The sequence below is a fragment of the Canis lupus genome, chromosome 11 (assembly GCF_011100685.1).
Source record: "Canis lupus familiaris isolate Mischka breed German Shepherd chromosome 11, alternate assembly UU_Cfam_GSD_1.0, whole genome shotgun sequence".
Taxonomy (NCBI): Eukaryota; Metazoa; Chordata; class Mammalia; order Carnivora; family Canidae; genus Canis; species Canis lupus.
The window spans coordinates 26,572,359-26,599,764 of NC_049232.1; the positions used below are offsets into that span (position 1 = coordinate 26,572,359).

The 27,406-nt window shown below is 40.4% G+C and overlaps 1 protein-coding gene across 2 annotated transcripts in view; it reads right to left on the minus strand.

Annotated features, from left to right (window-relative positions):
- The window catches only part of SIL1 (SIL1 nucleotide exchange factor), a 219,446-nt gene that overhangs the window by 52,145 nt on the left and 139,895 nt on the right, over nucleotides 1-27,406 (minus strand). For both annotated transcript variants that reach the window (XM_038552319.1, XM_038552318.1), the window contains exons 6-7: nucleotides 21,949-22,140; nucleotides 16,283-16,404 (exon numbers count right to left, since the gene is read on the minus strand). In XM_038552319.1, the coding sequence (XP_038408247.1) occupies nucleotides 16,283-16,404; nucleotides 21,949-22,140 (314 nt within the window). The remainder of the gene's footprint in view (nucleotides 1-16,282; nucleotides 16,405-21,948; nucleotides 22,141-27,406) is intronic.

Consider the following 27,406-nt stretch of genomic DNA (forward strand, 5'->3'; position numbering starts at 1 on the left):
GTATTTGATATTTTATAAAAAGTGTTCCAAATTGGCAGAATTTATAGGTTACTATTAGAACCATATATAAATCCTCTTGGAGGAATACATCTTAAATCCAGGCCTGAAAGTATCTCCTCAAAGAAAAAACTTCAGTGATGATAAGCTTATAATCAAATTTCACAAAGCAGTCTACAACATGAGGCATCATCTGTGAAAGACAACAGAAGCAACATAATCAGACTGGTGAAACCATAGACGGTTATATTCTGAGGGTACAGAATATAAAATAATTCTTTTAATATGTTCAAAGAGATAAAAGATTTAGGAATATTAAGAAATTATTGGGGGATCCCTGGGTGGCGCAGCGGTTTAGCGCCTGCCTTTGCCCCAGGGCGCGATCCTGGAGACCCGGGATCGAATCCCACATCGGGCTCCCGGTGCATGGAGCCTGCTTCTCCCTCTGCCTGTGTCTCTGCCTCTCTCTCTCGCGTGCGCTCTCTGATGACTATCATAAATAAATAAATTAATTAAAAAAAATTAAAAAAAAATAAAAGAAATTATTGTTAAAAGATTGATAAAAGATTTTATCAAAAGTATGAGTAAAGAGGGAGGGGTGCCTGGGTGGTTCAGTTGGTTAGATGTCTGACTTTGGCTCAGTTTTGACCATGGGGTCCTGGGATAGAGCCTCATGTTGGGCTCTCCACTCAGTAGCAGGCAGGTCTGCTTGCCTGTCTCCCTCTGCCTGTTGCACCTCCAGCTTGTGCTCTCTCTCAAATAAAATCTTTAGACAAACAAATAAAAGTAAATAAAATTGGGACACCTGGGTGGCTCAGTGGTTGAGCATCTGCCTTCAGCTCAGGTCGTGATCCCGGGTCCAAGGATTGAGTCCCGCATCGGGATCCCTGTGTCTCTGCCTCTCTCTGTGTCTCTCATGAATAAATAAAATCTTTAAAAAAAATTAAGAAAAAAGACTTTTTTTTTAAAAAGAATTTTTAAAAAACATTTTATTTATTTATTCATAGAGACACAGAGAGAGAGAGAGAGAGGCAGAGACACAGGCAGAGGGAGAAGCAGGCTCCATGCAGGGAGCCTGATGTGGGACTCGATCCCAGGTTTCTGGGATCACGCCCTGGGCTGGAGGCGGCGCTAAACCTGCTGAGCCACCAGGGCTGCCCAAGAAAAAAGACTTTTGGGGGATCCTTGGGTGGCTCAGCAGTTTGGCTTCTGCCTTTGGCCCAGGGCGCGATCCCGGAGTCCCGGGATCGAGTTCCGCATCAGGCTCCCGGCATGGAACCTGCTTCTCCCTCTGCCTGTGTCTCTGCACCTCTCTCTGCCCCTCTCTCTCTCTGTGTCTATCATAAATAAATAAATAAATAAATAAATAAATAAATAAATAAATAAATAACTTTTAACAATAATTCCTCAATATTATTAAATACTGAGGAATTGTTTAAATGGCACCGATTACCTTATAATTTTTAAAGATTATTTATTTTCAGAGAGGGAGTGTGTATGTGTGTGGGAGGAACAGAGGGAGAAAGGAAGAGAGCAGATCTCAAGCATACTTCCCACTTAGCATGGAGCCTGACTGGGGCTTGATCTCACGACCCTGACATCATGACATAAGCCAAAACCAAGAGTGAGACACTGAACTAAGCCACCCAGGTGCCCCCATAATTTTTTTTAACAGATTGTTGATTCTATCAGGTACTACATACAGTATAATTGCTTTATATTTATCTTAATTATCTTTTAATTTACAGGTTTCATTCCATTTTTTCTTGTAATTTGTTGAAAAATCTAGTAGTTCTATAGTTTCTTTTTTTCTTTTTTCTTTTTTTTTTTTAACTTATGAAACTCACACAGAGAGAGAGAGAGAGGCAGAAGACACAGGCAGAGGGAGAAGCAGGCTCCATGTACCGGGAGCCCGATGTGAGATTCGATCCCGGGTCTCCAGGATCGCCCCCTGGGCCAAAGGCAGGTGCCAAACCGCTGCACCACCCAGGGATCCCATAGTTCTATAGTTTCAAATAGCCTTGATGTCTCTGATTACATGTCCATTATATCACTTAATATATCCCCTGTCCTCAATCCTTTACATTAGAAGTTGGATCTTGATCACATTCAGATTTGATTTTCTGCCAAGATGACTTCATGGGTGGTGGTGTTTACCTCTATCAGAAGGCATGTCTAGGGATCCCTGGGTGGCGCAGCGGTTTGGCACCTGCCTTTGGCCCAGGGCCCGATCCTGGAGACCCGGGATCGAATCCCACATCAGGCTCCCGGTGCATGGAGCCTGCTTCTCCCTCTGCCTATCTCTCTCTCTCTCTCTCTCTCTCTTTCTCTCTCTGTGTGTGATTATCATAAATAAATAAAAATTTTAAAAAAAAGAAGGCATGTTTAAGTCAGATTCTCTAGGAAATAAACCCTAAGACATGTGAGCAAGTGGTTTACTACTGAATGCCCTTGGGAACAATACCTATGGGGGGATGGAGGGAGTGGGATTAGCCAGTAAAAGAAGGTGGACTCTGACTGATGCAGTTCCAACAGAGGACTCACTTGATCCCACAGAGAGCTCTGGAGCTAAAATAGTTTTTCAGAATTGTCCCTTTTAAGGCACTTTGTTGTTGCAAGGAGGCTGTCCTCAGAAAGAGGCCCTAACATTGGGCAAAGCAGTTTCTTTCTACATTAATACTTGGAGGACTTGAATCATGAACCCTAGGTAGCCAATACTACCAGACTTGTGGAAAGAAATGCCTTGGTCTTGGGATGCCTCGGTGGCAGAGTTGGTTCAGTGTCTGATTCTTGGTTTCAGCCCAGGTGATCACAGACTGTGGGATCAAGCACACTGGACTCCGCTCTCGTTGTGGAGTCTGCCTGAGATTCCCTCTCCCTCTGCTCCTCCTGCTTGTTCTCTGTATGTCTCTCTCTCAAATGAGTAAATAAATCTTTAAAAAAAATAAATGCTTTGGTCTTTTTAAAAATTTAAATTCAATTAATTAACATAAAATATATTATTGGTTTCAGAGGCAGAGGTCAGTGATTCATCAGTCTTTCATAATATCCAGTACTCATTACATCACATGACCTCCTTAATGTTTATCACCCAGTGACCCCATTCCCCTCACCCCTGACTCTCAGTTTGTTTCCTATGATTAAGAGTCTCTTATGGTTTGTCTCCCTCTCTGATTTTATCTTGTTATTTTTCCCTCTCTTCCCGTTTTATTTCTTAAATTCTACATATGAGTGAGATCATATGATAAATGTCTTTCTCTGTCTTATTTAACTTAGCATAACATCTTCTAGTTCCATCCATGTTATTGCAAATGACAAGATTTTATTTATTTGATGGCTGAGTAGTATTCCATTGTGTATATATATGCCACATCTTCCTTATCCTATCCTTCATCTGTCAATGTGCATCTGGGTTCTTTCCATAGTTTAGCTATTCTGGACATCACTGCTATCAACATTGGGGTGCAGGTGTCCTTTTGGATGACTACATTTGTATCTCTGGGGTAAATACTCATAGTGCAATTGCTGGGTTGCAGGGTGGCTCTATTTTCAACTTTTTGAGGAACATCCATACTATTTTCCAGAGTGGCTACACCAGCTTTCATTCCCACCCACACGGTAAGAGGGTTCCCATTTCTCCACATCCTTGCCAACATCTGTCATTTCCTGACTTGTTAATTTTAGCCATTCAGATCAGTGTGAGGTGGTATCTCATTGTGGTTTTGATTTGTATTTCCCTGATGCCAAGTGATTTGGAGCAGCTTTTCATGTGTCTGTTGGCCTTTTGTATGTTTTCTTTGGAATAATGTCTGTTCATGTCTTCTGCCTATTTCTTGACTGGATTATTTGTTCTTTGAGTGTTGAGTTTGATAAGTTCTTTATAGATTTTGGATACTAGCCTTTTATCTGGTAAGACATTTGCAAATATCTTCTCCCATTCTGTAGGTTGTCTTTTGGTTTTGTTGACTGTTTCCTTTGCTGAGCAAAAGCTTTTTATCTTGATGAAATCCCAATAGTACATTTTCACCTTTGTTTCCCTTGCCTTTGGAGGCATCTCTAGCAAGAAGTTGCTGCAGCTAAGGTCAAAGAGGTTGCTGCCTGTGTTCTCCTCTAGTATTTTTTTTTTAAGATTTTATTTATTTATTCATGAGAGATACACAGAGAGAGGGAGGCAGAGACACAGGCAGAGGGAGAAACAGGCTCCATGCAGGAAACCTGACAAGGGACTTGATCCCGGGTCTTCAGGATTGTGCCCTGGGCTGCAGGCAGCGCTAAACCGCTGCACCACCAGGGCTGCCCACTCCTCTAGTATTTTGATGGATTCCTGTCTCACATTTAGGTCTCTCATTTTGAGTATTTTTGCATATGGTGTGAGGAATTGGTCCAGTTTCATTCTCCTGCATGTGGCTGTCCAATTTTCTCAACATCATTTGTTGAAGAAACTTTTTTTCCAGTGGATATTCTTCCCTGCTTTGTCAAAGATGAGCTGACCATGGAGTTGAGGGCCCATTTCTGGGTTCTCTATTTTGTTCCATTGATCCATGTGTCTGTTTCTGTGTCAGTACCATACTGCCTTGGTGATTACAGCTTTGTAATAGAGCTTGAAGTCCTTAATGGTGGATGCCACCAGTTTTGGTTTTCTCTTTCAACATTCCTTTGGCTACTTGGGGTCTTTTCCAGTTCCATACAAATTTTAGGATTATTTGTTCCAACTTTGTGAAATAATTTGATGGTATTTTGATAGGGATTGCATTAAATGTATAGATTGCTCTAGCTAGCATACACATGTTAACAGTATTTGTTCTTTCAGTCTATGAGCATGGAACGTTTTTCCATTTCTTTGTGTCTTCCTCAATTTCTTTCATGAGTGTCCTATAGTTTTCTGAGTATAGATCTTTTGCCTTTTTTATTAGGTTTACTCCCAGGTATCTTATGGTTTTGGGTGCAACTGTAAATGGGATTGACTCCTTAATTCCTCTTTCTTCTGTCTTACTGTTAGTGTGTAGAAATGCAACTGATGTCTATGTATTGATTTTATATTCTGCCATGTTGCTGAATTCCTGTACAAGTTCTAGCAATTTTGGGGTGGAATCTTCCGGGTTTTCCATATAGAATATCACATCATCTGCAAAGAGTGAGAGTTTGACTTCTTTGCTGATTTGGATGCCTTTTATTTCTTTTTGCTGTCTGATTGCTGAGACTAGGACTTCCAGTACTATGTTGAACAGCAGTGGATATCCCTGCCACTTTCCTGACCTTAGCGGAAAAGCTCTCAGGTTTTCCCCATTGAGAATGATACTTGTGGAATGCCTGGGTGGCTCAGCGGCTGAGCATCTGCCTTTGGCTCAGGGCATGATCCCAGGGTCCTGGGATTGAGTCCTGCATCGGGCTCCCCTGCTTCTCCCTCTGCCTGTGTCTCTGCCTCTCTCTCTGTGTCTCTCATGAATAAATAAATAAAATATTTTTAAAAAGAGAGAATGATACTTGCTGTGGAGTTTTTGTATATAAATGCCTTGGTCTTGAAGGGATGTCTGGATGTACATCACCTCATCCATTGCAACACACATCATGTTTGACTGTACTTCTTTTTGTGATGGTAGCAGTGACTGGTGATCACTGCCAAGACCCACTAATTCATTAAACGTCCTATATGGTGATATTCTAATTGTTATCATTCTTCCTTTTTTAGCTAGAATTTCTCCAGAAACATGAACCTCCCCCTTCATCAACTATTTGAGTACAATGAGGTTTAGTTCATATGGAAAGGTAGGATAAATGCTTTATTGTTTCTATTTATTTGGTACTTTTCATTATGAATTGGTTTCCTACTCAGTATCCTCTAAAGACTAATGAGATGGGTTTAAATTTTTTTTTTGACTATCATGGTAAACTTGGGGATTTAAATATATTTGATTTGCTTCAATTCATTGCAGTTACCATCTTTCTTGAAACTCAAAGTATCCCTATATAGCCAATGGAAACTATTTCACACTGACACCCAAGTCCTTCACACAAGACCTTACCAGTCTTTGAGAGCTTCCTTGCTTTCTATTATGACAAGATACTCACTACCATTTTGTACACGTCTTACTACAGACTTGACAGCAGCAATTTCTCCAAGAAATCATAGTTTCTTTTAGTGGCAAATGCAATTTTAGACAGAAATGGTATTTAGAAAATACAATCTAAAGTGAAAGTTGCTCATTGTTATTGGGTTTATCTTTCTACCTAGATCCTTTCAGTGGACAGAGTCCTCCCACACCCCAAACATATTTTTTAAGGAAAAAAAATCATCACGAGTTCATACTAGTACTTTCAATTCAAAGTCAGGAGTAAGAGGATTTTACACCATCTCCAATTTTACATTAGTATTTCCCTTCTGTCATGTTGAAAATCCTGTTTCTCAGAGAAACCAGCATAATTATTCATCTGCTTTATCCCACAATTCAGTCTCAGAATAACAACACCAACACTCCCATCATCAGTAAGATGTCTGAAGTTTTGCAGGCTTTTTTTGTCTTTAGTATATATTCAAATAGAGATGTACAAATTATTGGGTTGTAAAATCATACAAAATAGTTCTCCCTATGTGATTATGCAACCAATTCTATAGATAGATCCAAATGTTTCATTTAGCTCTTGATTTTTACATCTTGAGTTTTTAAACTATATAAAATATATGCATAATTAGAAAATCCATCTCCCTACAATATAACCTCCTATCCTTCCAATTTTTAAATATAAGCATATCATATACACATGATAAATTGCAGTTATTCATACTTTACCTGCTTTTTCTCATTTAATATATCCTAGAATATGTCAGAATAGAAATAGTCCGTATTATATAGAAATATTCTTTGATCTTTTCTATGACTATGTAGTACTCCATGAAGTTATACAATTCATTCGTTAGTTTCCTACTGATGGGCATTCTCATCTTTCGCTATTACACACAGTGCTATGACAAATAACCTTCAACACACACATCTTTCATATTTTTACCAATGATATTTGAGAGAGAGAATTCTGGGAGCAGAAATATCATTTCAAGGAGAGAAAAATATACGCAATTTTGCTAGATACAGTCCAATTTCCTTCAATAAGGACAGTACCGTTCTATAGTTCCACCAGCAATGCTTGAGCGTCTATTTCCCAACAACTTTACAAAAAGAGTATACTATCAATTTTTGGATTTCTGGGCAGCCCCAGTGGCTCAGCGGTTTAGCGCCGCCTTCAGCCCAGGGCATGATCCTGGAGACCTGGGATCAAGTCCCACATCGGGCTCCCTGCTTGGAGCCTGTTTCTCTCTCTGCCTGTGTCTCTGCCTCTCTCTCTCGCTCTCTCTCATGAATAAATAAATAAAATCTTTAAAAAAAATTTTTTTTGGATTTCTGCCAATCTGATATGTGAGAAACAGTATCTCAGTATAATTTTCATTGTTTTTTTTTTTCTTCTTATGAGTGAGCTTTTTTTCACATGGTTAAGCCACTTACATTTTTCTTATTCTGTGAACTGTGTTTGTCTAGCCCATTTTCTATAGGGTCCTTAGTTGTGTTTATTCTCTATTTCTAGATGTTCTTTATAAATATTAAGAGTATTAATGCTGTAAGTTGCAAACATTTTTTCCAGTTCATTATTTATTGAGACCATTTTAGACTAAATTCACAGCTTGACAATTTTCAGGCCACAAAAGGAATATGATTTCCAGCCCAAACTGCACCCTAGGGCTGGCTTGGGTGAAGAATTTTCCAGGGAATTGTTGTTCTCCCTTCTATTCAAAGCCAAACTGTCTTAATATCTTCTTTTGAGTAGATTTTCATTTTTCTGATTCTTCTTTTCATGGGCTGTAGGCTTTGTCTCCTCTCCCCCAACTTACAGAGCCGTGAAACCAAAAGCTCTTGGCCACTAGGGAATGGCAGTGTCCCCAGGGCAGTTCTAAGTTTCACTTTTCTGTATCTTTTGGGATTTGTGCTTTCCATTATATTTGTCTTCAGGATTTCTCTCACTTTCTTGCAAGGCCACCACACAGACTATGATGTTATTAATTTTCCCTTTAGTTATGCAAAACATTGGGCCTATAGTTCATTAAGTGAAGGGAGCATTTAAGGAAATGTTTAAGTATTTAATCCAGCATCTTCTGGTATTCTGAACCAAGAATGCTCCTTGGGAAATGTAAACTACCATTTGCTAGATACACAAATCTCACAGTTCTGTCTTACTTATTGTATGAATTTTAATTACAAATATAATATAGATTCATTGGAAGAAAAATCAAACTGAACAGAAGAGAAAATAAAAAGCTTCCCTGCTGTTTGTGGCTTCATTTCCCCTAGCCGCTTTTTGGCAAATTCAGCTTTTATGTTAGACCATTTAGTTTATACCATGAAACGTTCTTTTTTTTTTTTACCATGAAACGTTCTAAAACATTCCCTCTGTAAAGTTCTGTAGGTGCCACAGAATTGAGAGCCAGTTTCTACTCAGAGAAGCTTTCAGTTTTATTAGGGAAACAGAAATGAACTGGCACGCACGGAGAATTAGATCTATTTAAGAGTCAGTTTAGAAGTCCAGGCAGCAAACGCTAATAAAGTTGAAAAGATAGAATTTTGTGGGCTGGAGTTACGCAAGGAAAAATTAAGAAGGAGGTAGACAATAAAAGAAAAAATTTGAAGGCAGCCACACAGAGAATGTGGAGGAGTCAGGAGCATATCACAGAGATAGATTCAAAAGAAATACTGAAGGGACAAGTTCATTAAGCAAAGTAGTGCCTCCCTCACTAGAATGAAGCCTTCATTTCTGCAGTCGTCCAGGTGGTTGGTCAGGCTTAGAGCTCATTTTTGGTTGTCATTAGTTGCCATTTGAAAAAATATATCAGACATTGAATGCAGCTTCAAGAGCAATGGCTACCCAACTATCCAGGCCAATTTTGGCTAACATGCTAATCAGCTTATCAGATATAAAATGGTTTGAGCACCTCCCCTGTCACAGGAGGAGTGTGAACAATCGGCTTTTGAAGTCAATGTGCTTGCTTTGGCAGCACATATACTAAAATCGGCTTCTGGAATCAAGAAGTCAGAATTAGTCCTAGGGGATCACATTTGGATTTTTATCAAATGCTGGTATCTCCAACGTTGTACTTCATCCCGATCTCTAGCCTTCAATTTTCTGGGTCTTCAGCCAAGGGTGGGGGGATACATACTTATTTCCACATCTTTAGATTTTAAAGGGTCAAGGAATGGTATCTGAATCATCCACTATACATCATTAATAATAACAACAGCACTCACCACTCTGTCCCCATATGCTATCTGGAAAAACATTTCATTTCCTAGGTACGAGTTTATTCTTTTATTTCTGTATTCATTATTATTTCCTAGCTTTTAATGTGAGGTTTTATGCTATATACGATGGAGACAACAAGTTTAAAATAAAAAACAAATCCTATCCTTCTCACACAATCTAAGATTATCAACAATAAACAGGTAGGAGCATCTCGGTGGCTTAGTCGGTTAGGCATTCTGATGCTTGATTTCAGCTCAGTCATGATCTCGGGGTTGTGAGATCGAGCCCTGCATTGGGCTCCAAGCTGGGTGTAGAGCCTACTTGGGATTCTCTTTCCCTCTCCCTCTGCTCCTCCCCTACCTCCCCCCAAAATTAAGTAAATAAATAAAAATAAGCAGGTAATCAAAGATGTAACTGCAAGTTGAGATGAATGCTGTGAAGAAGCTAAGAGAATAAAAGAGAAATTTAAGATATGGCAGAGAGAGTTCAGAAATTTTATTAATAGGAGTATATTCAATCGCAAGTAACAGAACAAAGACTACCAGTGATTTCTAAAAAACAAAGATGTTTATCTCTCACAGCAGAATTCTGGAAGTAGCTGGTTCCTAAATCAGTATAGTGGCTAAACTATATCATAAAGGATGTAGTCTCCTGTCTTTTCCCTTCTATTGTTTATGTTCCTCAGCATATTAGCTTTTTCTCCTTGTGCTTCTTCTCACCTCACTGGTCTAAGCCAGCTGCTATAGTTCCAAGACAAGTGCAATCAAGGCATGAAGAGGTGGGCAGCGTCTCCTTACTATCTTTCTTTTTGTAAGAGGGTAAAAAACTTCCTAGAAGCCTTCTCAGGAAACATCTCTTTGGTCAGAACTGGGTCACATGCCCATCTCTAAATCAATCTACAGGGACACCTGGGTGGCTCAGCGGTTGAGCGCCTGCCTTAAGCCCAGGGCCTGATCCTGGAGTCTTGGGATCGAGTCCCACGTCAGGCTCCCTGCATGGAGCCTGCTTCTCCCTCTGCCTGTGTCTCTGCCTCTCTGTCTCTGTGTCTCTCATGAATAAATAAAGTCTTTTAAAAAAAATAATAAATCAATCTACATCCACAAAGAATGGGACTATTGTTTTTGGTTCTGATTATTCATCTCCTAGCACTGGGAGAAGGAACCCCCTCCCTGAACATGTTGCTATCCTCACAGTATTGAGGTTCCTTAAAACAGATTTTCAAAAAGGGAAATAGTTTTTTAGTACACACAATAGTGAAAATAAAAATCCAGAAGATTCATTCACCAACTAAATAACTAAAATGGGACAAAGACAACTCAAATATCCCTCAAAAGTTTCAAGCCTGGGTAACTACGACAATCATACTGCCAAGAATAGATTAGAGAATGTGGGAGGGAAAAACCTAGTTTGTGAGAGAGACAAAAATTAATTCCACTTTCTTCTTGAGTTTGAGGTGCAGCCAGACAGTCTGGTAGAAATGGAGGATGTGACTTGAAGGGAAAAGCTGGAATTCAACATAGATATTGGAATCATCCACAATGAGGCAGGATTTGAAACCATGAGAATAGATAGAACCACTGGGAGAGAAAGGGAAATGCCAGAAAAAAATCTTGGTCAACAACTATAATTAGGAGACAGTAAGATGATGACAATGCCATAAAAAGCAAAGGAGAAGGAGTAATTAATTCCAGAGATACAAGAACTAAGGGACCACAATCACATGGCAGCCAAGGAGTAAGTTGTTTCTTCTTCTTTCTTCTTTCTTCTTCTTCTTCATTCTCCTCCTCCTTCTTCTTCTTCTTCATTCTCCTCCTCCTCCTTCTTCTTCTTCTTCATTCTCCTCCTCCTCCTTCTTCTTCTTCATTCTCCTCCTCCTCCTCCTTCTTCTTCATTCTCCTCCTCTTCCTTCTTCTTCTTCATCCTCCTCCTCCTCTTCCTTCTTCTTCTTCATCCTCCTCCTCCTCCTCCTTCTTCTTCTTCATCCTCCTCCTCCTCTTTCATCCTCCTCCTCCTCCTCCTTCTTCTTCTTCATCCTCCTCCTCCTCCTCCTCCTTCTTCTTCATCCTCCTCCTCCTCCTTCATCCTCCTCCTCCTCCTCCTTCTTCTTCTTCCTCCTCCTCCTCCTCCTCCTCCTCCTCCTCCTCCTCCTCCTCCTCCTCCTCCTCCTCCTTCTTCTTCTTCTTCTTCTTCTTCTTCTTCTTCTTCTTCTTCTTCTTCTTCTTCTTCTTCATTCTCCTTCTCCTTCTTCTTCAGATTTTAAGTAATCTCTACACCCATTGTGGGGCTTGAACCCACAACCCTGAGAACAAGAGTTGCACACTGCCCCAACTGAGCCAGCCAGGCACCACAAGAAGTAAAGTTTTCAAAAGAAAGTACTGTTCAACACTGTTGACTGCTACAGAGATGTTAATGACTCTGATATACTTTTGAAAAATTTCAGAAACAGTAGGAACATAAGGGTCATGTGCATTTATGGGATCTCTTTTTGTCTACTCTTTTGAGGACTTTGGAAAGGAAGGAAGATATAGGATGTCAGATGTCATGTTGGAGGCAATGGTAAGGTAGTGGTAGGAAGGGGTCAGCAGATAACTGAGAACATTGTGGGCTAAGAGGAAGGTGCTGAGAGAGGGAAAAGGGTGAGGAGCCCTATGGGAAGGGAAAGACAGGAAGATGTGCAGAGGCTTGAGGCCATGAGAAGGCTAAAAACCAGATTCAGGGATCCCTGGATGGCTCAGTGGTTTAGTGCCTGCCTTCAGCCCAGGGCGTGATCCTGGAGGCCTGGGATCGAGTCCCACATCAGGCTCCCTGCATGGAGCCTGCTTCTCTCTCTGCCTATGTCTCTGCCTCTCTCTCTCTGTGCCTCTCATGGAGAAATAAATAAAATCTTTAAAAATAAATAAATAAAAAATAAAAATCAGATTCAACAGGAGAGATGAAGATGTGAATACAGAGGTGACCAGAGAAAACGAGATGTTGACAAAAATGGGTAATGAATTTCAAGATATCTAGTGGATAACAAAAGTAAAAATAAAGGTCAATACAGGTGAGAATGTTAATACCCAGCAAACTCACAAAAGTAATCAAGAAAGAGAAGGCAGAGGAGTACTGAAATTCACCAGGGACAGCGGGAAAGAAATCTGGAAATTGGAGGCCAACAAACAGAGACAAGACTCGATGACAGGACAGTAGCCAAATGGCTAAAACTGAAATGGTGAAACTTTAGTGGGAAAAGTATAACTGAGGAAACCAGAGAACCAATAAAGTGTAGGATAAGGGGGTGCAGGGTCAGGAGTAAGGGAAACACTCATTTTATAAAGAGAAAGAACTAACACAAATCTGCTAAGGAGACTCCAAGGCTGATGATGCAAGGAAGAGAGGACAGAACAGAATCCTATTCCAGGGACCCATCATAACAGAACATAATTGTGGCATGGCTGATGGCACATGTACATTCTCTATTGTACCAGGCACAGGTCCACGGCCCCTGCAAACTGTGGATAATTCACACAAAGTACTGCATTCAGTGAGAACCTACCATCCCATATAATTGCATAATAATGCATACATATGCAGATGAGAATGTGAGTTACTGAAGATGGATACAGAACATGAAAAAGATGGGAGACAGGGATGTGAACAGCAAAAGCCAGGGCTCCCTGGGGCAAGCAGACCAGCTTCTTAATAATTTAACTCCTGACAGTTAAAAGGTGAAGGTTACAAATAGGGAGATGTGATAAACAAAAGTAGCCAGCTGGTAGTTTGACCGAGAGGCCGAAGTACTTCTTACTTTAAAAAATAAAACCAAAATCAGATTACAGAAGGCTGCATGGCCTCTGAAATTCCCAAGGCCTTTCTGAGACTTCCCACACACAGAAGTATAATGACTTGTCCGGGACTCCCAAGATGCCTGGTAGGTCAGACTGTAGACAGATACACACAGGTGCCCTCGTGAGATGGTATCAGGTCAGGGAAAGGCCAGTGACAGTAACTGACTAGAAGAAGAAGAAAGGAGGTGAAACGGAGAGAGAGAAGGTAGGAGGGGGGACATGGAGAATGGGGGGGAAGGGGCAGTGAGATGGGGAAGCAGGGAAGAAAGGAAAGAAATCATAAAAAGATGAAGCTGCCAAAGGCATCAGACCCCTATCTCTCTATCTCTGCATATTCTCTTATGCAAGAATGTGACCTGCCTTATACAAAGGCAACAAACAGCAGAAAATGAATGTCTGTGACCCCCTAAATTAGTGTGAATAATACTTAAATAAGGGAACAGACTATTTCAGAGGCCGTGTAACATTCAGTGGCCATGTCAATTACATTTATGTTAACTCTTTTCTTCTTGATCTTGGAATAATTGCTTCACAGTTAACACCAGGGAAGTTATCTCTTTATCTACAGAAATGTGTGTGGAGGCTTTATTAAGCAATTAACCCAAGTAGACAAATAAACACCTTTGTGAAGCATCAAGAATAGCACGAAGAGATATCTGCAGTAGAACATAAGCAGAAAAGAAAATCAGGAAAATACAGGTTTGTACTGTGAAAACAGAAGTAGAAGTTGCCTTACAGTGAAAACTCATAGTAAAAAGGAGCATGATGATGTTACACCCCTTCTCATAGACAGGTGCTTTACAAGCTTTTTCACAAGATTTGTATGTTATTTCATATTCACTCAATGTTATGAAATGCAGAAAATAGCTATCATTGCTTTTAGTTAACAGTTGAAAAAGTGAGGCTTAAAAAGGTGAAATCGCTTGCTCATGGATAGTCGGTAAATAACAGACACTGGACTTGAACCTGGATTTTCTGATGCCTGGTGCACTGGTCTGTCTGGTCCTCCCACATACTCAAATATTGGGCTGGATGAGCAGTCCATAAGCAGAAAACTAGAAGGAATGATGTCTAAAATAAACACTCCCAAGTCCTGGGACTCCATGATTCTGCCATGCTCGCTATCCCTTGAATGCCCTCTGGACAAAGAGCAAGCTCATCCAATCACACAGTGTGTGTGTACACATGTGGTATGTGTGTACACACCTGTATGCTATGGGCAGGTAGGGAGCTGCAAAACCAACACTTAGGACATTAGCAGTAAATAATATCAGACTGCCTCCCTGCACAGAAATAATTACCTTGCACTAAGTTCCTCTTTGCATAAAGCCTGACATTTTCATGATGTTTAGGGAGCCTGCTTTTGGCTTCCAAAAGCTCTGGCGCCATACCATGCTGCCACTGTAATTGCCCTCCAGTGAGCCATCAAAAGCCCATATAGAACATTTTGGATACAGCAGTTTGCCTGCCACCAAAACACTAAGTTGCGATATTTTATATTTATCTCTATTTAATTTTAGTGATGCCACATAAATGTTAACACGGTCTTACGCTAATACAGTCACAAAAAAGTCTTAATAACACCATACACTGGCACACCCCTAGGTGAGTTATGGCCTGTTGGGCAGGCCTAATGCATGCTCCTCAAGTCACTTAGTTAGTCCTCTTTAAATAAGATGTAACATGAAGATGTTACAGTTTCCCCCAAGAAATGTGTTTCCAGAAGCAACAGCAAGGGATACATAGGACAATTTGCTCATGCTGAAAGAGGAAAGAAGGTACTTGGGATGACAGGAAAGAATTCCAAAAAGAGTCTGAGGAGAGAGGTTAATAATGTATGATTTAGTTATATCACGGCTTGAGAAACAAAGAGTGAGCTTCTCTAAGTTCTCAAGCCTCTAAAGCCACAAGGGTAAGACTTCTCTCTAGTGCTGAAATCACAGCTAACTATGACAAACTCAGCGATTCTCCACCCCTTCAGGAGATGCACAAGCAAACATCTCCTCAGGTCTCCTGAGGGATGGTCCAGGTCTGGTAGGTGAGACCAAGGTAGGCAGAGTGCCCTGGAAGCCACACCCTTGACTGTCAAAAACAACCACAGGATAACCAGGGCTTGAAGAAGAAAGAAGGTTGGTGATAAGGGGCACAGAGGCCAGCAAGGCCCCTCCTGGAACAGCTCTTCCAGCCTTACCAGATTTGCCCCTCAATTTACTAAGAAAAGACCCTTTCTCACACACACACACACACACACACACACACACACACACACACACACAAAAGGCTTTCACAGTAAGAAGACTGAGATTCTGATTAAATAACAATTAGCAATGGATGAAAAGCAAAGGAAATCTTTTCAAAATAAAACCCAGAATGGCAAAAATGTTTACAGTAGCCTTTCTTCTACAACATGTTAATCCTTACACACAAGCAGAGCAACCCCTAATAGCTACCACCCATGATCCTCTACCAACAATCAGAATACTGGTTCCTATTTTAGAGACACAAATAGTCCTAAGAACAGATTTTCAAAAAAGAAATGAACTAGAGCTCCAATGGGTCAACTGTAGCTTGAAGACATCTTGACTTGTTTAGTGGAATGATGTCATGCCCACACATCTTTCCGCACCCACTCTTTAGAGATGCTGTCTCCCCACTCTTCTAGCATAAGCCAGACTAACTAAAATTTAAACAAATTCCAACCCAGAGAGTACCAGACAATACTGACTGGTACCAGACAATAAGGAGAAAGCATATTCCCCTCAAAAGTCCTTCCTCAGTCAGGTTCACATTATACTCACCACCAGATGTAGCTTCACTGCGAAAGGATCAACTCTTAGAATTCATTCCCTCCCACTCAACCAGCTATGGGTGGTCTAACTTTGTATTAGCTCTTAATACAACAGAGAACGTGACCTAAAATACAGTATTAAATGTCCCTAAGATGAGAGGGAACAGAGAGTTATGAATGGTAACGACATGATGAAAATTTGTATCTACTTCAGTAAGGGCAGAATCAAATTCTTAGTTTCATTAGGATTACACTGAAGTATAGATAGAGATGTACAAGAGTTGAAGTGTAACCTTCTTCCAGGCCAATCGGGCCAAAAGTAAAGCTAGACTTCACCTGAGGGGCCCTAACAGTCCTGGCCAATGGGATGCCCATCCATGTTGCTTACCTGGAAAAGGCAGCCCCCAGCACAAACGCAGCATACTCCTTCACCAGGGGCTCTGTGCTGTTCAGCCCATTGATCACCACTTGAAGGCCACCGAAGGAAAGCAGGTCCTGTGCATTATCCATCTGCAACAAAGGCACAGCTTAGTATAGTACAGTCATCAAGGAAAGAAGAGCCCTTTTTATTGTCTTTATTTGAGGACTATTCAAAAAAAAAAAAAAAAAAAAAACACTAAAAAGCCAAGTAAAAAGAAAGGGTGGCCATTCTTACCAACTAGAAAAGATCTGTAAAAACAAATTAAATTCTTAAATTTGAGATTTCTAATTCATTTTATCTCACATGATTTATGAGCATCTATGTGGGAAATGGCAGAAATGGCAAAAATGGCACCTAGCTATGGCTTATGCCAAACATGCCCTGGAAAATTCTAACACCATAACGAATCACAAGCTGTTAACACAAAGATCTGGCATCATCAGGACTACTAAATGGTGCCATGCTTTCTGTTCATGCCCAGTCCCAATGTGGGCAGTGGAAGCAGCAGACACTAAAAGAAATCCTCTCTCTTCCTCACTTCATCTTCTAAGGCTCTCTTCCTCTAAATCCTCTAAGAGTGACTGATTCTGAGAACATTCATAATAAATCTGCACAGAACTCTTTCTCTCAAAGGCTGTACTCTAGGCTTTTGTTACTGGCTAGTGGCTGTTATTGATAGTGCATAACATTTCCATAATCAAATACAATTCTATCAAACAGCACTGGTCTAAGCTACCCTTTAAGGTCCCAAACCCCAAGTCTAGACTATTTCTCTTTTATTCTATAGGGAATCTCATTCCCCAGGCTTCCTTAGTATCCTGGAATAAGAAAACTTAATTTGCTCAGAAAGGTCACTGGATTCTATTTTCTCCATGCAGTAACTATAGTCTGCCTTGGAAATACCTCTGTTGCTACAAAGGCTGCCTCTTGCCCACTGGCTGATCCCACTCTACAAATCATCAGGAAAATGCAGACAGCTGGCCTAACAATGGCACTGCTATCCACCTCTTTCCTCCAGATGCCTCCATTTCCTACTTGCCTATGCCCTTCCAAACTAGACAAAGACCGTAATAGAGAAATTGAGTTTGAAGGCCTTTGACTCTACCTGTTTCTGGGTGGACCTAGACTGTTTTTACCCTTAGAAGATCATTTTTATATATTCTGATATAAACTCCACAAGAAAGGGTTTTTTTCTGTCCATTGTTGCAGGTCTAGTGATTAGAAGAATGCTAAGCATATACTAGGTGCTCAATAAATAATTGTTAAACCAATGAACAAATATGATCAGAAAAAAATGTTACTAAAATAAACTCCACTGTGAGTAAAAAAGGCAACCTGAGGCATCTGTGACAACAAAGTGGATGGGTCCCTGGTTCCAGAGACCTGAAGAGAAGGCCAATCTCTTCACGGTCCTGAAGCAAACTGGGGTCTACTCTGCCACAAGGGCCCCCAAGTCAGGGCTGGGATTTTTCTGCCTCAATGTGTCCTTGTGAAGAGGAGTTATTACTGGACCACAGGCCAGCCAACTAGGGAGACTCAGAGCTGGGTGTCTGGCTGACATAAGTTCAAATAATACTTCATGAGCCTTTCTTTTTTACACACTCTAGTTTTAAAATCTAAGAACTCACTGTCTCTTTTTTATCCTCCCTCCTCCAAGTTTTATGGATAACAAAGCCATGGCTCAGAGTCCTGCTGTTCAATGCCTGGGGTGGCTACTTGTCAAAGCCGGCAGGAGTTCCTAACAGAGCAGCTGCCAGTCTAACACTATGCCAAAGCAATATAGCCCAGAATCACAGAAGTTCTGTTGCAGATGCAGTTTGTTATTACAAAGACAATTCAGGGTGTTATAAATTCTAACATTTATAGAAGCACCTCAACCTTTTCAATGTTTTCTCATTTGTTATTTCACTGAAGATCAAGAAAAAAAAGACTCATTCTGCCCACTGTACACTCAGAAGATCAAGCTCCAAAATCTGGGGTCCTGTTCAGCATCACACAAGAGAAGGCAGGATCAGGGCCTAGGTCTTCAGCTCCTCATCTAGATCTGGGGCCACAGCTTTCCCCAGGGTGTCTTCAGGATGATGTGGGACAGGTAGACAGAAATTCAAGGTAGAGGGAGGGAGCACATGAGGAAGGACACACTAGGGAACTGTGCCAATACTCCAGAGGAAAAGAGAGAACCAGAGCACTGGCCGGATAATGAGAAAACAGGAAACAGAGAAAGGGACAAACTGTGGTAAATAATTGAGATGACGTTAGGAAAGGCCAACAAGAGTACCCAGGGTACCTGGGGCAGGAAGAGGCTGCACCTTGTAAGTAACTCACAACCGTTTTCCAAACACATGGTTTAACTTTCCACAAATCCTGTTTAATAATTCCAATATGGCTGGGACATCTGGGTGGCTCAGTTGATTAAGCATCCGACTCTTGATTTTGGCTAAGGTCGTGATCTCAGGGTTGTGGGATCAAGTCCCGCATTGGGCTCCATGCTCAATGGAGAGTCTGCTGGAGATTCTCTATCCCTCTGCCCCTCACACCTCCCATGGGCGCATGCACACACACTCTAAAAAAAAATTTTTTTAAGATTTTATTGATTTTATTTAGTTATTTATTTATGAGAGACACAAAGGGGGGTGGGGAGAAAAGCAGAGACACAGGCAAAGGGAGAAGCAGGCTCCATACAGGCAGCCTCACGTGGGACTTGATCCTGGGTCTCCGGGATCATGCCCTGGGCTGAAGGCGACACTAAACCACCGAGCCACCTGGGCTGCCCCCCAAAAAAAATTTTTTTAAAGATAATTCCAATATGGCTGCGAGAAAATTTGGGCAGATTCAGTTTGGGTCTTTGAAGCCCATGGCAAAAGAAGTTCCATCTTCCTCAAAGCTAGCATTAAATTTCCTAAATTCCCCCATCACAACTAGAATTAAAGGTTAAGCCAGGTCTTCTTTAATTCCCCTGTGAAATCACAACCCAACACTGTTGCATGATAGCCTGACACACCAGCCCAAAGCAAGGGCCATGTGTTTCCAATCCAAAGGCTAATGACTCAGAACATATATGACTCTTCTGCTAAAGAGAAGTTTGGCCTCACCAGGGAACAGGTTCTTGGTCTGACCTCAGATTGAGTTAGGTGACACCCAAGAAACTTTACTCCACCTAGTAACCCGTAAAAGCAAAATAGGATGTCACCCTAGAGATAACACTGCCAGATAACAGGCAGACTTGCATAAAACAAAATTCTGTCAGGGCCCTACCAGCCTCCTGTGCATTCACTCCCCTCTAGGAATGATCAGCACTCCAGTCATTTTGGCCTTTTATGCTCAATTAAAGGGAGAGCCTACAGAAACCTGATACCTAAAGAGCCATCCAAGTATGTTAAATGAGAAAAAATAAAAGCTGCCAAGATCAGAGTAGGACGAAGTTGGCCAATAACCCCCAAGATCCTTAATCCTTTAAATACCTGTAACGGAAAAGCTGCTGGAATTCTTGTTTTTTACCCTGGAGAGCAAGACAGGAAAGAGTAAAGAGAACTCAGGCCCACTTTCTCTCTAAGAGGATCATAGACTTGCTATTTGAGTCCTGAGAAAGAGTTATGAGCAAAGAAAGAAGATGAAGAGGCCGCATCATAATTCCTGCAGATACTGTATACACTCATCCTCTCTCACCACAAAGGCTGGCAAAATCCAAAAGAAAGAAAGTCTTTTAGCCTAGTTTATAGAGAACAAGGACGCAGTCATGTGTGGGAGGATGCTGAAGATCTGTGTCTTGATGAGGATCTCAAACAAGCTTTTGATTATGATTACACAGTCTTCCTGGGCCACCATCATCCCTAGTATGAATTACAGCAAAAGCCTCTTATCTGGTTTCCGTGCTTCTACCCACACCCCCTGCCTCCAGTCTAATTCCCAACAAAGCAGGCAGAGGGATCCTTTAAAAATAAGTCAGAGCATGTTGTTCTTCTGCTCAACAGCCTCTAATAATGTCCAGTTTCATATTCTCTTTTCCATGGTCAACAAGGTGGTCCATGAACTTCCTCCCATCTTCATCTACATCCCTCTCTCCTCTTTTAGCTCCAACCACACTGACTTGCCCTGATCCCACCAACACACTAGTCATGTTCCCACCTTAGGGCTTTAGTATTTGCTGTTTCTCCTGCCTGAGATGCACCTTCCCAACAATGCCAATCCTCACTCTGAACTACTTTTTATTTTCCCATAGTATTTGTCAACTTTAAACACACTGTCTATAATTTACTTATTATTTATGTTTATTATTTATCTGTCTCTGCTGGTAGCTAAGCTCCAATTTTGTTCACAGATGTATTTTAAGTGCCTGAAATAGTTCTTGGGACTTAACAGGCATGCAGTAAATTAATTTATTTAATAAATAAGTGAATTCTCTTGCTCCTTCTCCTTAGATCTACCTATGTCTTTTTGAGCTTCATTAAAAGATTCCAGTATCCTAGGAGACAGAGTGACCAAAAGGTTAAGAGCAGTTTAGGGTCAGACAGACCTTGTTGTAAATCCCAGCTCTACCACTCACTAACTGGGTGACTTTGGGCAATATTAGGTGTGACCTGTGTCTTATTTGCCTCAGTGATACAATGGAACTTGTAACAGCGCCCACTCATAAGGCAGCTATGGAAGTCAATGAATTAGTACGTACAAATTAGTGCGTACAAAGTACTTGAATAAGTGCTTTGTATATGAGAATGCTCAATAAATATTAACTATTATAATTATGGCACAAGTGTGATCAGTCTTTTCCCTGCTGCAAACTCTCCAAGGGGGTCTTAAAATCAAGGATAAAATCATAAAGAGCATGATATTCCCAATTCCACCTCTCTGAATCTCTAACCTTTTCACTTTATCTATGCTACCCTCTCCAGTATTTCCCAGGTCCTTAATCTCTCCAAGCTCTTCTCAACCTCAAAATCTTTGCACATGCTGTTTCCTCTGCCTATAGTACTCTGATTCAAGGGTTGGCAAACTTTCTCCAAAGGGCCTGATAGTAATTATTTATGGTTTTGTCAGCCACAAGATTTCTGTCACAACTCTTCAACTTCTGCACTGCTAGCATAAAAATAGCCCAAAACAACAATACATAAGGAAACAGATGTAGCTGTGCCCCAATAAAACTTGATCTACAAAAGCCTTTCTCAATACCCCTGATTAGGCTAAATTCCCCTGTTATATACTCCCAGACTACTTTCTGGAGCCCTTATCACAACCTCAAGTTCAAGTTATCTCATTATTATATTGTTACTTGCTCGTTATTCAATTGTTCATTATTTAATTATTCCCTCTTTCAGACTATAAGCTACATGAAACAGGGACCATGGCTGTTTTGCCCCTATTGTATAATTGGTGTTGAAAAACTAATGGAGTTAAGACTACAAATGAAAAAAAGATTAGAAACAAAACAAAACAAAACAAAAAAACAAAAAAAAAGAAAAAAAGATTAGCCTTTTCTTCTAGAATGTATCTTATAGCTATTGGCCTAGGTTAAAACTACTATAAGCCCTGAGAGATAAGTAAAGATGTTGATGCTATTTTCTTAGGATTTAGGGCAGGCAGGTTTGTTGCTGAAGATGTTACTTAAAAGTCAGATTTATGGAAAAAAAATACTATACCTGATGGACATAATATTCAAGATCAAAGAGAGCAGCAATCTTCTCTTCTAGGCTAGAGCTGGAACTATTGAACTTGTTGATCAGCCGTACCATGATCTGCATGTCAGTCTCAATGACAACATTTAGCTCCTCAAAGTCCTTCTTCAGCTCCTCAATGGGGCGAAAGAGTCGTTTAACCTTGGCCTGTCTTGCCTAAGAAGATAATTGAAGTAAAGAGATAATTAGATCAATTGGAGATATCTCCCCAGGACACTTGTCGTTTACCATGAATGCCCATTCTCGCAGAGCTGCTGCTCCAGGATTCAAAACCTTTCATCTGTACTATCAAAAAATTCCCCAACAGGAATGCCTCATCTTATTGCACTTCATTTTGTCACACATAGAGATGTTATGTTTTTTACAAATTGGAGGTTTATGGAAACCTGCATTTAGCTACTCTACCAGCACCATTTTTCCAACAGCATTTGCTCACTCTGTGTCACATTTGGTAATTCTTGCAATATTTCAAATTTTTTCATTATTATTATATTTGTTATGGTGGTCTGTGATCAGTGGTATCTTATGTTACTATTGTAATTGTTTTGGGTGCTACAAACCACACCCATGTGAGACAGTGACTTAACTGATAAATGTTGTGTGCTGACTGTTCCACTGATAGGCAATTAATTCCCTCCTCTCTCTGCTTCTCCTTGGGCCTATATTTCCTGAGACACAGTGATACTGAAATTAGGCCAAGTAATAACCCTATAATGACCTCTTAAGTGTTCAAGTGAAAGAAGGAGTCTCATGTCTCACTTTAAAGCTAGAGATGACTAGGCTTAGTGAGGCTGGCATGTCAAAAGCTGAGATACCAAAAGACAAGACTCTTTTTTTTTTTTTTAAGATTTTATTTATTTATTCATGAGAGAGAGAGAGAGAGAGAGAGGCAGAGACACAGGAAGAGGGAGAAGCAGGCTCTATGCAGGGAGCCTGACGTGGGACTCGATCCCAGGTCTCCAGGATCAGGCCCTGGGCTGAAGGTGCTGCTAAACCTCTGAGCCCCCCAGGCAGCCCAAGACAGGACTCTTGTGCCAGTTAGCCAAATTATAGATGCAGAGTTCCTGATGGAAACTGAAAGTACTACTCCAGTGAACACACAAGTGATAAGAAAGCAAAACAGTGGCACTGCTAATATGGAGAAAGTTTTAGGGGTCTGGATAGAAGATCAAACCAGCCATAACATTTCCTTAAACCAAAGCCTAATCCAGAGCAAGGCCCTAAAATCTCTCCAATTCTATGAAAGCTGCAGGTAAGGAACCTGCAGAAGAAAAGTCTGAAGCTAGCAGAGGTTGATTCATGAGGTTTAAGAAAACAAGTCATCTCCGTAACATTAAAGTGCAAGGTGAAGCAGCAAGTGCTGATATGCAAGCTGCAGTAAGTTATCTGGAAGATCTAGCTAATTCATGAAGGTGGCTACACTCAGCAACAGATGTTCAATATAGATGAAATATCCCTCTATTGGAAGATACCATCTAAGACATACAGAGCTAGGAAAGAGAAGTCAATGCCGGGCTTCAAAGCACAGGCTGATTTTCTTGTTAGGGCCTAATGCAGCTGCTGACTTTAAGCTGAAACCAATGTTTATTTACTATTCCAAAAATCATACAGCCCATAAGAATTAAGCTTAATCTACTTGGCCTGTCCACTATAAATGGAACAACAAAGCCTGGATCACAGCATGCCTATTTAAACATGGTTTACTAAATATGGTAAGATCAATGTTGAGACCTACTGTCAGAAAAAAAATTTTTCCCCCAAAATATTACTGCTTATGGACAATGAATGCACTTCGTCACCCAAGAGCACTAAGGAGATGTATGAGATTAATGTTATTTTCATGCCTGCTAACATAACATCTATTCTGCATCCCATGGATCAAGGAGTCATTTTGACTTTCAAATCTTATTTATAATATAACAAGAAAATACATTTCATTAGGCTATAATTGGCATAGATAGTGATTCCTTTAATGGATTTGAGCAAAGTAAACTAAAAACCTGTTGAGAACTATTCACCATTCTAGATACCATTAAGAACATAATGGGGGCACCCTGGGTGGCTCAGCGGTTTAGCGCCGCCTTCAGCCCAGGGCCTGATCCTGGAGACCTGGGATCGAGTCCCACATCAGGCTCCCTGCATGGAGCCTGCTTCTCTCTCTGCCTGTGTCTCTGCCTCTCTCTCTCCCTGTGTCTCTCATGAATAAATAAATAAAATCTTAAAAAAAAAAAAAAAGAACATAATAGGAAGAGGTCCAACTATCAACATGCATAGGAGTTTGGAAGAAGTCAATTTAGCACTCATGGATGATTGTGATGAGTTCAAGTCTTCAGTGGAGAAATTAAGTGCAGATGTGGTGGAAATATCAATAAAATTAAAATTAGAAGTGGAGCCTGAGAATGTGACTCAATTATTGCAATATGATAAAACTTTAACAAATGAAAAATTGCCTCTATGGGTGAGCAAAGAAAGTAGTTTCCTGAAATGGAATCTACTCCTAGTGAACATGCTGTGAAGACTGTTCAGAGGACAACAAAGAATTTGGAATACTAGAAACTCAGTTGATGTAGTATTCTACAAGTAGAAGGGTTTGAGAGAATTGACTCCAATTTTTTTTTTTTTTAGAAATCTTATTTACTTATTCATGAGAAACACACAGACATAGGCAGAGGGAGAAGCAGGCTCCCTGTGGGGAGCCCAATATGGGACTCAATCCCAGGACCCCAGGATCATGACCTGAGCTGAAGGTAGATGCTCAGTCACTGAGCCATCCAGGTATCCCGAATTGACTCCAATTTTGAGAGAAGTTCTACTGCGGTATAATATTATCAAACAGCATCACATGCTACAGAGAAACTACTCATGAAATTGTTCAAGGTGGCAAACTTCACTGTTGTCTTAAGAAATCGCCACAGCCACATTAACGTTCAGCAACCACCACCCTCATCAGTCAAGTAACCATCAGCATTGAGGCAAGACCCTCCACAAGCAAAATGATTACAACTGACCAAAAGCTTGAGGTAGTTATAGCATTTTTTAGCAATCAAGTACTTTCTGAATTAAGGTGTGTACATTATTTTATAGACATAATATTATAGCACATTTAGTAGACTGCAGTACAGAGTAAACGTAACTCATATATGCACTAGTAAACAAAAGAATTAAACTGACTTGATTTATTGCAGTGGTCTAGAATCAAACCCATACTATCTTCAAGGCACACCTGAACCTTTTACGATGCCCACAGAAGAGAACCCTCAGTCTACCCATATAGATCTCTACCCCAAAAACACACTCAAGATTTTCCAAGGTTCACTTATCCCAGTCTGACTTCTCCTGTTCAAGAAGAATGGAAAGTCTTCTTGTTGCAATCAGAGGTCAGAGGAAGCAATGCAAGCCCACCTTTAACCCCTAACCTCAGTTGAAAAGGTTGAGATCTAAGGTGGAATAATTTATACCTTGGCTCTGTATCTTCTACCATCATTGAAGATCTTTACTTTGCCCTGCCCAATTCAGCCACATTTTAAAGAAACCGGGATATAGCAAACTGTGGGTAAAAGAGCTATCAGGGGAACAATTTGCTGATGAAAATTAAATCACTGTCATTACTGTCAATCTAACTACAGGTGTACAATTTGTTCAACTGTTTGAAGTGGCTAAATTACTGTATGTACTACACTCAAGTCTCAATTTTCTCTCAATACCTCTCCACCCTACACACATACAAAAATTTTTAAATGAATTTATGTTGGAGGTGAATAAAAGACTTTAATTAGATATTTTATACATGTGACACTCCCATTTTCTTTCCAATTTTAGAGGACAGTGCTTATAAATAGAGTCCGGAAGGTCACAGTGGTATGCGTCTCTATCTTCCAAGAAAAATTAAAAGACACGAATATTTATAAAAAGCAGAATGATGAGCAGCTGTCAGCTCCAAATTGCTCATCTATTACCTATGTATTTTCTCTCCAGTTACAAGTACTCCACAGAAACATCAACCAAAGAAATGAATCAGCCTCCCTTAAAAAAGATAAGCTTCTAGCAGAGCAATCACATCTAGGGGATGTCATATCCTGCTTCTTTGGGCTAAAACAATAGTGAAATGTTCTCCCTACACCGAGCTAAAGGACTCTGGACGGTCGCCAAAGACAGGGCAAAGAGGTCTGGGGAAGCTGAGTCACTGCCTAGAGCTGTGGGATGACAGGCAAGTGAACAGGGTAAGAAACATCTCCACCTCATGAAAGTGACATGTACTGGGCCCTCAGGGAGAGGCCCGTTTTTAAGGGGGGGAAGAAAACTTTTTATTTTGCAATAATTATAAACTCAAAGAAAGTTACAAAAATATTATAGAAAGTGCTACGTACCTTTGGTTCAGCTTACCCTGATGGTAACATCTTACATAACAACAGTACACTAATAAAACAAAGAAAATGACAAAGGTACCATAGTGTTAACTAGACTATAAGCCTTACTCCGATTTTACCAGCTTATACATGTGCACGCTTGCATGTATGTGCATATGTATTATTCTACACAATTTTATCCAATATATATATATATTCATGTATCCCAGAACAATCAGGCTACTGAACTATTCCACCACCACCAAACAGCTCCACTGTGCTGACCCTTATATCTGCAACTCACACTCCCACCCACTCCTGTGCCCTGGCAACCACTAATTTGTTCTCTACCTCTTTAATTCTGGCATTTAGACAATGTTATAAAGGTGGAATCACAAAGTCTATAATCTTTTGAGGTAAGTTTTTTAATGAACGTAATATACTTGAGATCTATCCAAGTTACCACACATTTATTGTTAATGCTGAGTGGTATTCCATTATGGAGATGTAGAGTTTGCTTAACCATGCACCTGTTGAACATGTGAGTTGTTTCCAGGTGTTGGTTATTATGAATAAAATCACACAAATACTTGTATGAAGGTTTTGATATAAATTCAAGTTCTGATTACTCAAGATAAATGCCCACAAGTACATCTGCTGGGTCATACGTTAAACATGTTTGGTCTTATAAGAAACTGCCTATTTTCCACAAAGTGACCGTACCATTTTACATACTTAGCAACAGTGTATGTAACACACAGTTTCTCCACATCTCCACACAGTATTTAGCATTATCACCACTTTTGTTTTAGGTATTTTAACAGTTGTATAGTGATAGTTCATTGTAGATTTAATTTGCATTTCTCCAAAAGCTAATGATATTTAACATCTTTTCATATGCTTATTTGCCATCCACAAATCCTTGTCAGTGAAATATTTGTCTGTTGGTTTCCTTTCTCCATTCTCTAAATACGTTATTGGTTTTTACTGTTGAGCTTTGCAAGTTCTTTATGTTCTAGATACAAGTCTTTAATCAGATACTGTCTTTGCTTTGCACAGATCTTATATCCATCAAG